Raw genomic sequence first — 12,201 nt, forward strand, 5'->3', positions numbered from 1 at the left:
ACCCGCAGACGCCGGGCTGACTCTGCTCCTCCTCAGCTCCGTGTCCACTCCGGAGACCGCACTCCCACAGTCCTGTATATTTTTAATCTGCTTGTTTTTCCAAGGTGTGGTATTTATGTTTCTGATTCTTTCATATTTTTAATATTTCAAAATATTCTTACGTTATAATTTCTACCAATTATTCAATTATTTGGTGTTCTTGAGGTCCATCCGCCTGTGCCGTATCTCCGGGCTCTTGCATATGGGACCAGAAGCTCATCTTCAATGGACCTTCACGTGCAGGAACCTTTACAGGGGTGACAGTGGATGTGGGGCCTGCCTTCCAAGAGACAGTGTCCAGAGACAGGACACAGCACACAAGGAGCCAGGCTCTTAAAATACAAATACTCAGAACGTCACCTCGCAAGTTACAAGGTATTGGGAAGATGCTTAATTCTCTTCCTTACCCTTTGAGGGAAACTCCCAGAGCAACCTTGGACATGTCCCAGGCCCCAATCTCCAGAGAAGATGCAGACAGCAGACAGCTTCAGTGACTGGCCCTGGCCAGCCTGGCCACAGCCAGCAGGTCCGGGCCTCACTCGCCCAGCCCCAGCCTCTCACTCACAACGGCCAGAGCGAGCTCCGTCAGGGCTGTGGCTGCCCTCCACCCTCGACAGCCTCCCCACTCGGATATGCCCCCAGTGTGGCCCTGGCCCCAGGAGGCAGTGGGGTGAGGGAGCCTGCCTGCTGCTCCCCCAGTGCCTCCCGCCCCTGGTGGTGACTCAGGGTCCCTCCCTCCTGACCGACACCCCCAGCTGGGCCCTCCTGCGCCCCTTGCGGTGCTGCTCATGGTGCTCGCTCATGCCTGACCAAGGCGCTGACCGCCTGCTTCTGCTCTGTCCCTGCTGGCCTGAGAGCCCCACAGGGTCCGTGCCCAGTCTGTTTCCAGAGCAGGGCCTGGCTCCGAGCGGCACCCAGGGGAAGGGCTGGTACTTTCTTTACACAAATGCAAAAACCACTCAAATTGGACACCCTGATTCTTTCTCTGAAAGTGGGTTCTTTTCCCACATTTACTACAAAGATGCAAAACCCTCCTCTGTAAATGAAAGGCTGCTGGCCATGGACCAGACCCTGGGCTCCTGCTCGAGCCCTCCATGAGAGGGCCCTGGACAAAGAACCCCATTTCCACTCTTTGGCAAGGGTTTCATCCACACACGTGTGTGCACACACGTGTACATGACACACACACGTGTCTACTTTGTTTTGTTAAGTTTTGACGGAGCCAAGGGTCAGTGCTGATCATCCTGACGCCTGTGCCATGTGTCTCACTGCCAGATGGTCCCCAGGCCCCATGCCCGGCTCCAGGGACACCCGGGAGGAGACTGGAGGGAAAGGTGACAGCAGGCCACACCGGCTTCTGCGCGTTGTGTGTGTGCACTTGGACATATGTGCGCAGCTGCACAGGGGTGCCCAGGTGTATGCGTGAGCACACGTGTGGGGGTGGCTTTTGTTTGCACTTACTGAACACTGCCCTGTTTTAAATCAGCTTCCAAAAGAGACCCGCAAGGCCTTGGTGGGCCCCTGGGAGCCTCCCCAGCAGTCAGAACCTGTGCCGAAACAGGCTCCTCTGGTGGCCTGCCCCTAAGGCACCTGGTGCTAACGTGCCCGTCTGTTAACATGGAGATGTTCTCAAGCGTGAGTATTTCTTCATTTTGATCCAGTGCACTTACTAAGCCTCTGCCATGTGGCAGGCCCGTGCTGGACTCTCTGGCTAAGGCTATGGATATCGTCGCCCTCCTAAGGGACATCTTCACCTTCTTGAACCTTCTGGCTGGTCGAATGCAAAGGTTAATCCCACAGCCACACAGATGCAAACCTGCATGGTGTCAGCTGCGGCCCACGCACGGCAGCTTTTACTTCTAAACCCCAGCCCAGCCCATCGGACCCCAAGCCGGGCTGCCTGGGGGAGGGCGGGTGCGGGAGGCCAACCTGTCCCTGCCGTCTGGCTGCTCTGACGGGCTGGCAGGACCCTCCCTCTGCGGGACCAGCAAGGAGTCAGCACCCAGGGCTCCACGGCCTGGGGAGTCTGCTCACGTCCCGCATCCACACGAAATGATGGGGGTGGAGGCAGGGCTGCGGACCGGAGACGTTTCTGAGGAGAAATTATGCTGCATTTCTGTTGAAATGATAATTTGTATCTCTTTGAGATTTTTCACAAACATGATAACCAATTTCACATGTATCTTAAACATTCTTCTTGATTACGAAGTGAAAAACAGCGCAGGGCGTGTGTGGACAATGATAAAGCAGCTGGCTGGTCATATGTATCTGTCAGGATCTGCCCAGCTGCCCGAATTCCACTGTCACTGCAGAGACACTCACTGATAAAGGAAAGAAGCCCAGAAAATCAATGCGCCCTGAGCCAGAGCAGCCGCTAAACACACAGAAAACATCTCTATCCAACAGGCCCAGCGCTGTGAAAATTCCCAGGCCCTGCCCTGGGACAGCCACGGAAAATTTAATCTCTCCAAATCCTCACCAGGGCACTCCATCCTGCAGCCCTGACAGCCACACTTACAATTAATTATACAATTTCGATGGGAATATCGACTAAACAAAGCTATAAATCATAGAAAAAGTCAATAGGCATGGACACATTCAATCATGTCCCGGCCAATGATTACTACTCTTAAAATACAATAATTATTTTCAGGAGCCAGCTTGAATTAAATTTCTGTCAGACGAGTACAAGACCGGTGGTTGATGAAGGATGCGATGGATTTTGGGGCCGTGTCGGGCGCAGGCACATCCATCGTGCGGACGGGCGTGTGTTTCAGTGCCCGTGGTGCTCGTGGCTCCCCAGGAAGGTCAGACCACCTCCGACGGCTCCTCAGGCTGTTACTGTGCCCCGTGGGTGATCCGGATGACTCCACTGCCTGCGTGTGGCTGACGCAGAGGCTGACTTCTCCCAGTGCCGGGTGGCTCAGCAGGAGCACAAAACGCGTCCGCGTGAGCCTACGGGCCGCTTCTGAAGGCAGCAGCACCGCGAGGCGCTGAACGCCGGGGTCTGTGCCAGCGGTGGGCAGCGCTGCCCAGCTGCCCTCCCACGTGGCTCCCTGGAGAAACCACAGGGAAGAGCCCTCGAAGGCAGGCCCCCCAGACCCCCTCTCTCCACGCCACTCCTGACGCCATACAGACATGGGCACGGGAGCTGTCCAAAATAACCACACGGAGATCGAGGCTCTGACGCAGCTCTGCTGTATTTTTAATCTTAGAATCAAACTGCAAAGTTCTCCTGAATGTTCAATCTAATGTCCCTCCATCTTAAAAAGAAAACCCCAATTTCATATGCTAAATAGACAGAAATGAAGATGACCTCCAACAGCCACAGCACTTGTTACTTCCAGCGGCAGTTACGCGCTCCCTGTCCGAAGGCTGAGAGAGGACACGGGGACCTCACATCCACACGTGACACTCACTCCCCACCCTTCTGGCATGTGCGCCTCCTCTCCACCTCCACTGCCTGTCCCGGCTCAGACCTGTTTCTCTTTTGACTGACGGAGCCTCGTTTTCACCAGTCTCCTTGCTCCTTCCAGAACACCCTGGCTCCTTGGGGGGCCCAGTGCCATGCCCCCGTTCCACTGTTCTCCTCCCAGGCAGCCTCCGCCTTCTTCTTGCCCTGGTGGCTTCACTGCTCCTGCTTCAAGGCGCCGTCTCTGTCGGGGACCTCAGAGCCCACCCTGCCCGCCTTCCCCAAGCTCAGATGGTCATGCAGCCGCCCCAGGACAGGACGGCCCCCTACTTTCCTGGGCTTCACCTCCACACGGGAACAGCCAGACAAGGCATGTCCCCACACCTGCCCCGGGGCCTCTCCTCTGCCCCGAGTGCTCCAGGTCCCGTTGAGGTCACCAGAATGCCAGCTTCTTCAGCAGACAGCATGCGGGATGCCGTCCCTGCCCTGTGGAGCCTCCCGTCTCAGGGGACCTAGTAAATACACACATACTGAGTGTGGGCACCACGGGGACACAGAAGGACAGTCAACCTCACCACGGCCTGGGGCTCTGGAGGAGGCGAGACATGAGCTGCCAGGGCCCAGCGTAGAGTCCACAGGGGACAGGCTGGCAGAAGAGCAGGAGAGGCAGCTGAGTGCTGCCGGGGCTTGGGTAAAGCAGGGCACCCGAAAAGGAGGCGAGGCAGGAGGGGAGCACGGAGACGGAGCAGTGAGCCCAGCCTCAGGGAGGAGGTCAGGATGCCAGGCCATATCTGAGGCGGGGGGGTGGGGCCGGGGGAAACAGCCAAGGGCCTGACCCCCTGGGCCTGTAACAAGCCCCCGGCTGGGCTTCAGGCTGGGGTGTGCCAAGGGGCAGGGGTGGCAGGAAGGAGGCGGCAAGGGGCTCCAGCGCCAGGGAAGAGGCGGTGGGCCCGGAGGAGGGAAGGGACAGACTCGGGGTGGGCAGGGAGTCTAGGCCCAGAACCTGACTGATGTGAGAGGCGAGGGGAGGCCGGGCAGCTGATAGGGGGCAGAACGCCGACGTGACTTCCCAGGAGGAGACCAGAAACACAGGGGGCCAATGTGGGGGCTGCAGGGACAGGGGCAGCAGATGTGGTTCTGAAGGAGGGATGGGGGACTGCAGAGTCCCTGGAATGGCGGCGGTCTGTCACCTCGCTGTCAATGTGCCCAGCCTTCTTCTCTGCACTTGGCACACACAGAGCTGAGGAAGGTGCTCACACCCTGAGGGGAAACCGAGGCACAGATGTGGAGCTGAAGCACCCAGCAGGGCCCAATGTGAGCGCACGGAGGGGCCTGAGGCAGACTTGAGACAGAGTTGTTGTCTAGAGCTGGAAACGCAAGGCCCAGGGGGTGACAAGCCCACCCAGGGGAGCCCAGAGTGCAAAGAGCTGAGCGTGGGGACAAAGAGGGGCCAGGGAGCCCACCCATGAGAGGTGTGGTCCTCTGGGGACATTGTGGGAGGCAGGGCCTGAAGGCCAAGCACCGTGCCTGGACTTAGGAATGAAGACGTCCTCGAGGGCGTGACAACGGTCTTGGCGGCGCAGAGGCCAGACTGCAGGGGTTGGATGACCGGGAGCTGAAAACGGAGGACAGCAGGACAGACAGCTCCCTACCAGGGCTGGAAGTGTAGAGGACGAGTGGGCTCCTCAGATGGGGAAGGTGGCAAGGCCTGGAGGGCACAGCGCCCCCAGGAAGCAGCGGGGGTAGGGCGCACGTGCAGAGGCAGCTGCTGTGCGTGAGGCAGCCCACAGGTGTCCCCAACCTGCCCTTGCGGCAGCCGTCACACTTCTCGAATGTGCACCCCCTGGCAGCTTCCCAGGACAGGACCTGCCTCTGCACCACCGGAGCCCCGGGGGTCACGAGGGACCAGAGCTGGCTCCGACCCACTTGAAGAGCCAATTCTTAAATTCTCAGGAATTTTGGAGCTGGTTGTTCAATATAGCTGCCCTGTCAGCTTGGAACTGGCCACAGTGGGGCCTTTGTTCACACCTTGGAGATTGGCAGAGGTCACATGCCAACAGTTCACCTACCAGTCACTGTCACTGCACAAAGTGGGCATCCGTAAATACCCTAAGATCAGGCCCAAATCAGATCACAATAAAAAGTGACCAGTCCAGCGAGCCTGGCCACCTCTCCCTGCTTTTCTGCACACGGCCCTCCAGGGAGGCCTAGGGGCTCAGCGCAGAGTGGGGTTCCCACAGCCGGGTGCCTCCGGCAGGGACCAGGTCTTCACTGAGTGGCTTCAGCCCTCACTTCCATTCACACGTGCTTAAGTGTGCACACACGCACAGAGACACATGTGTGCCCACACCAAGCAACAGGGATGCCTTGTCAAGTGCACACTGTGGTTTCTCCCCATTCCAAACGACGCCCAGGCCTCTGTGGGCTGGCCCTGAGCCGGAGACCCAGCACCTAGCCTCTCACACAGAAGGGTCTCGAGTGCTAAGGGCCGAGCGAGAGGCAGGCTGCCCATTAGTGAGACAGCGAGGCAGGCGGCTGCGTCCAGGAACTGTCCGAGCAGAGAAGTCACAGGAGGGCAGGGGCTCCAAGGCCGAGGAAGCTCGGCCCAGGGAAGCAGAGGCCATGGGGCCCAGCGTGCTGTCACCCCAGGTGGCCCCAGGGAGTCGGCCACGGTCTGCGAGGAAGACTCACCGCGGTGCCGTTGTTGTCTCGGAAGACCTCCTGGTGGGAGTAGTCAAAGAGCTTCTTTTCCAGCTGGAGCATAACCTGCGAAACGAAACGAAGGGCCGTCAGCGCAGGTGGAGCAGGGCCCAGCTCAGGGACGGCCACAGGCAGCCCGCGGCGCACCACGCACCCACCGTTACAGGCGAGCTTACCTTCCGGTCATTGTCTGACTCGCGGAATATCAGCTTCACGACTTCATTGGTGTCGGCAGCACGGACCGTCTGCATCGTGGCCTTTGTGCAGAGAGTCTGGGAAAGACAGAGAAGGAACTCAGTCCTCAGTCCCAGGGGAGGGTCCTCTGCCTGGCTGCCTGTGGGCGGTCCGCACATGCCCTGACCTCTCTCCCTGACCTCGCCCTTTCCAGGCAGCTCCCTCACTGCTTCAACCCAATTTCACACCTCCAGTCAAGGGACCCCAGAGCAGCTCCCCAAGGGAAGAAGGCAGGAAGCACAGCTCCAAATGTAATGGGTCCACAAATCCACCGGGCAGATGCAGGAGCTGACCAGCAGCGCCCAAAGGCAGACGTGCCCTAGACGAGTGCGGGACCCCTGCAGCGTGGCCCTCACCCCCCCGCTCCACCTCTGCTTCCCTGAGCTCATCCCCTGAGCTGCTTCAGCTCCGACCTGGGCCTGACCCGGGAGGTCTGCAGGAGGCTTCACTGACAGCAGCCTGAGCAGCTGCGCTTCCACAGCTGAGCAGGGAGGGCCAGCTGCGGGGCCAGTTACAGTGGGATCAGGCCCAGCATGGGCCGGGGGAAGTGGCACAGGACCCAGAAGGCCACAGGAGGGGTCGGGGCAACCCAAGGAGAATAGAAGCCAGCCTGAGGGCCTGGAGCACGGATGCAGGATGCTGGCCAACTGAGGGAAGGGTGACCGCTGGGCAGCGTCGGGGAGAAGGAGGAGCGAGCGCTGTCACTCTCCACAGGGACAGGCTGCACAGCTGCCACACTCCACGCAACAAGCCAGGTCAGAGATCAAGCCACCAAGTGATTGGCTAGAAAATTAAATCAGAGTTGTTCAGAAAATTCTTCTCATCTTAACCTGAGTGTGAGGCAGGGAAGGGCATCATGGGGTGGTGGGGAGATGTAAACTGGCCCCTCCCCAACGGAGGACACAGGTGCAGCCCCCGGCCTGCAGACGGTGCTGTGCTACGCCGAGCCACCCATGGGCAGCGCGGTGCAGCCCGCTCTCTAGGCTCCAGAGGGATGAAAACGCAGGACAGTGAGGGCACTCAGGAAAATATCTAACAGAGGACGTGCCATAGAGGCGCTGAAACCGGCAAGTTATCGGGGAGAGAAATGAAAGCCCTGGACGATGGTGAGACGCCGTGTCCAGAGTGGGGAGGACGTGGGCAGCCGGCCCCCCTGCTGGAGCCCACTGACACACCACACCCAGAATCGGCAGTTCCAGACAGAAAGCAGAGCCCCTGTTGGCTGGGGCGGGCGGGGCGTGGCGAGGAGTCTGCCACTGAACTGTGGCTGGTATGTAAATTATACCTCAGCAACGCTGTTTTTAAAAAAAGGACCAGATGATTTTTATTTAAAAGAAAACAAAGACCACTGCAACGAAACGATTAATTTCTCCTGTTTAGAAACACTCTTCTGTGAAGGGGTCCTGGTGGAGTCCTGCTTTTGAGAAATGCTTCGCTCCAGAGTGCGGCTGCCCACGGGCTCGGGGCCAGGCCTGCAGGGCAGCTCCGGCTTCAGAGGGTAGCCCTCCTGCCGCACGAGCCGAGCCCCACCAGCACCTTGGCAGGCAGCCTGAGACACAGATCCCCTCCTGGGCTGCCAGGGACGACGGACACGCACTGCCCATCGTGGGGCAGGGGAGGCGGCCGCACCGTCCCCAAAGCGCCCCCCAGGCCAGGCCATTGACATTCAGAGCACAGACCAGCTCAGCGGGTCAAGCCCCCAAAGTGGCTTTTGGACTCATGTGTCACAAATCAGTCTGGCCGCCTTCAAACACTCGGATTAGAACAAGCGCCGGAACAATCCGGAGCAGAGCTCGGCCACCCTGCCCATGCGCGTCCCCAGGAGGTCGGCGCCATCCAGATGCTAATGTGCTTAAGTGGCTTAAGCGCTTCTGTGAATGGGAGAGGGCTCGGGCGGGCAGACGGCCATTGTAGCCGCCCCAGGACGCGATTCAGGAAATTCATGGTCCTTCTCCCAAAGGCATCTGCTGGAAACTTTTTAAAAAATTGCTTTATCTCGCCATTTCAGGCGGGCTCCCAAAGGCTAAACATCTGATCAGCCCCGAGCGGGCGCACAAAGGGGTTGCCCGTGCCTCCGCTCCCCGGGCCCTTTCTCCCACACCCTCCGCGGAGCCACCCATTCACCAGGTTTTAAAGAAGTGATCAGGCGCCTTTCACTCAGGTCCTGGCCACTCATGCGGAAACTCACAGGGCCCGCCTTTCCAGCTCGCCTCCTGACGGAAGGGATTTTTCCCTTTTGAAAGGAAAAAAAAATACCCAAAATGCTACTTTTAAAGAGCCAGCTAGGATTTCTTCCATTATTAGCAGCCACACCAAGGGGCACCTGAAAGGGCCGCCCAGCACTTGGACTCCAGGGCACTGGGAGTGCCGGGTTTTTCTCCTGGAATTTAATGGACCGCTGTCGCCAAGGCCATCTACCTGTTGGGTGGATAAAGAAATTCCCACATTTCTCCTCAGTCTGGGTAACCAGCGAAGCACGCTGCTGGGATGGGGCACCTGGAGCATCCAGGGCCCCAGTGTCAGCCCCAAAGGCTGTCTTCAGCGAGTCCCGCAGTCTTACAGCCCACTTGATTCGCACAAAGCTACTGCGGTCGGAGGCGTCCGCATGCAGCCAGCCCCACTCACCTCACTGCCCCACTCACCTGTCACCAACGCTGCCCCCCAAGTCCAAAACTCTTTAGGGGCAGAGCCTCTGGGCCCTAAGAGCCACCAGCCTTTCAGCGCAGTCCTGCAGGGCCGCTCGCACCCGGTGCCCACAGGGCCAGGGCGAGAGCAGGCAGCCCGGCCGACCTCAGGGCAGGAGCCCACGACACCAGAACAGCTCGCAGGACAGAGCCCAGGGGTGGCGGGCGGCGGGCGGCTTTTAGAAAGTATGTTTGCAAGTTCTACGCAGTAATTTTTGGTCTGTCTTGGTGAGAAATATACGAAACAAAACATAAATACACATTCAAAAGTTTCTATCAGGAACAGGGACTAGGTAAGGCAGATTTAAAGACAGAGGACTTTGCAAAGTTTTCTCATTCTAATTGCTAATTTCTAAATGTTAAATAAAAGCTATAATCCTGTGTATCCACTTTAAGAGGTCAGTAGGTATTAAAGAAACCATCTCAACTTGCATTTACCAACAGCCTTAAAGCTTCGGATCCATTAACAATGCTGACTTCAGAGAGCAGGTTTCCTGTACTCAGCCACTGAGGCCTGAGCAGCAGCTCACGCCAAGATGAGCCCACGTGACACTCACCAGCCGTTTCCAAAGGACCCAGCACAGCCCGGCCAGCCAGGCAGCACTCACCAGGGCTGGGGTGGGTGCTGTGCGTGCAGCCGTGTGCTGAGCTCCGAGCGAGTTGTGGAAGGCAGGTGGTCACGGTTCCTGGTGTCTGGAGGGGATGGGGGTGTGGGGGTAACTAGTGAGATGATGGTAACGCGGACAAGACAGGTAAAACCGGGCAGGTGCATGTGGGAGGCTCCATGTGGAGGGCCCAGCCTGGGCAGAGGCCAGGGACAGGCAGTGTGAGAGCTGGGGGCGGGGGGGCGCACAGGCCAGGGGTCTTCAGTCTGGGGAGCTGGGTTGGGGAGGAGATGGGGGAGGGTGGGGAGAGGGCTCGTGGTCAGTGGGGGGTGAATCAGGTTCAGGCCATGTTTGGGAGGCAGTCTCTGGAGCCAGGGTGGGCCATGGGGTGTGGAGGAGAGCTGAGGGGACCAGGCCGCCCTTGCAGAGCTCTGGGGTGCCCCAGCACAGCCATGGGCCCCATTGGCTCAGACCCCTGCTCAGGCGCACTGAGTTCCTTCTCTGCTCAGCAGCAGGAAGAGCGTGAGAGTGCATTTCCAGCTCACTTTTCCTCCAGTGGAGAAAATGTAGGAACTGATGTATGTATTGGAAGCAGATTTTGAATTTAAAAATATTGTTTGGTTAAACATTAATAACTAGTCTTGCCTTTGTCTGCAATGCCCTGCGTGGACTGGAAACACCTATTTGGGTTTCCCTCTCTAGCCGGAGTCAGAAGAAGTCCCCAAGAGCGAGAGCGCAGGGTCTCTGGGCTCCCGCAGGGCTCAGGAGCTGCCCACCTGCTCCATGGCCTGAGGGCGGACACTGCTGTGACAGGTTCTAGATGCCACAGAGGGTCACAGGGCAGGGAGGAGCGAGTCTGGGACTTGGGGGGAAATGTGTCCCACGGGGGTGGGTTAGGGAGGAGCCCAGGGTCAGCGGGTGCTGGAGCTTGCGCACCCTGCCCTCCAGCGTGCTCCTGGTCAGGGGTCCGTGACAGCCCATTCTAGGGGCCTCGCCTCCTGCCGTGGGAGGATTACTGAGGCTGGCCAAGGCCGAGGCCACGGGACTGCAGAGGAGGGAAGCTGGGCTTGGGGGTGCTGCAGAGGCACGAGAGAAGTTCAGACGCGGCCTGCTGGGAAAGTGCCCTTTCTGCTGCGGTGGCGTCTTTTAACTCCCTAACCATCCCCGGCGGCTGACACGCAAGCAAGGCAGTCTGTCAGCTGGTGATGCCATGAACTCCCTTCCTGTAACTGGAGCCCACTACAGGGGGCGGCCGGGCCCCCAGAAAGAGCCAGCGGTGTCGGGCATTCTCTCAATCTTCCAGAAGCATTCCGAGTGTGCCTGCCAGGGGACGGGCCCCCTGATCCACCGTGACAGGCAGGCAAAGCCACCTGACCAGTCCCGAGGATGCTGCTCTCCCTCCTGAGCTGCCCAGGGCGCTGGAGCAGCAGGGACGTACAGACAGACGCATCACTGGGGCCTCCTGGCATGGCCGCTGGCTCCGTACACCCTGTCCCCAGTCTGCACGGGGACAGGGATCCTAACACACGGCCCGGGCCTTGTGGGCAGGCGCCAGACGCCGCCTGGTCTGCTGGAGCAGGGCTTTCGGAGGACTGCTCGGGGCACTGTCTCTCGCCACCCGCCACTCTCGATGGCTGCACAAAGCAGTGGGGCAAGGTTTAATCCCGACTTTAGCCAGCGGATGAAAACCAGCGGGCCAGATGTCCGCGGATGGTTTAAGGCACAGAGAGGGTCAGCCTGGGGCCCAGCAACTGCTGTGTCTGCTCAGAGCCATCCCTGCTCCCTCTCCTCCAGTGGGGAGCAAGCACACTGACAGTTAAACAACATCAAATTGAACCACAAAGCCAGTGTGGCCCCCAAATTTAGACACACAACAGGCAGTTCCTGCAGGAAATATTCTAGCCCCTTTGCCAACAGAGTTAGACCTTTCTTTTTTCCCCAAGTTGAGCCCTCCTGAAGGAAATTACAGTGATTCCCGTTTCCGCCTGGAAACCCCCAGGAGAACCTCGCATCTTAACGCCCACAAAATACAGGGCCAAGGGCGTCCAGTCCCACCTGGGGTCCTGGCATCCCCTTGAGGTGCCCCTGACGGCGACAAGGGCTGCTGGAGTGCAGGGCATTTCCCACAAGGTGCCGGGTGGCAAGGCGGGGCTCCCACATCCTACCGGGGCCTTTTTGCACGTAAATAGGGCCATTCATCCACTGCTCAGCTTCTGGGTAAGACCTCAGGGGCTTGGTTAACTTTTTTCCATTAAATTGAAAGTAAAACAGCCTTAAAAACAACAAACAACAAAAGGTAGCCAGCTTCCTGAGGCTGTGAAGCTCCCAAGCCACCGATGGTACACACAGGACCCCGAGGGGGTACGCCTCACCCCCAGCGGTGGGGTCACCCAGCCCGGGCCTGGCATCAGGTGGCTCTGATGTGACGTGCATGGCCAGAGCCAGAGGGAGACCTGCGTGTGGCCAGTGCCCGAGCCCCCGGACTCACGGCACAGGCTGCAGACCATGTCTTGCTGGAAGCCATCGG

General features: G+C 58.9%; 1 protein-coding gene across 2 annotated transcripts in view; it reads right to left on the minus strand.

The window, feature by feature from the left end:
* Positions 1-12,201, minus strand: part of INPP5A (inositol polyphosphate-5-phosphatase A) — a 234,673-nt gene that overhangs the window by 18,927 nt on the left and 203,545 nt on the right. For both annotated transcript variants that reach the window (XM_070631482.1, XM_070631473.1), the window contains exons 10-11: positions 6,328-6,423; positions 6,143-6,217 (exon numbers count right to left, since the gene is read on the minus strand). In XM_070631482.1, coding sequence (XP_070487583.1) covers positions 6,143-6,217; positions 6,328-6,423 — 171 coding nt within the window. The remainder of the gene's footprint in view (positions 1-6,142; positions 6,218-6,327; positions 6,424-12,201) is intronic.

This window comes from Equus przewalskii, chromosome 1, assembly GCF_037783145.1.
Source record: "Equus przewalskii isolate Varuska chromosome 1, EquPr2, whole genome shotgun sequence".
Classification (NCBI taxonomy): Eukaryota; Metazoa; Chordata; class Mammalia; order Perissodactyla; family Equidae; genus Equus; species Equus przewalskii.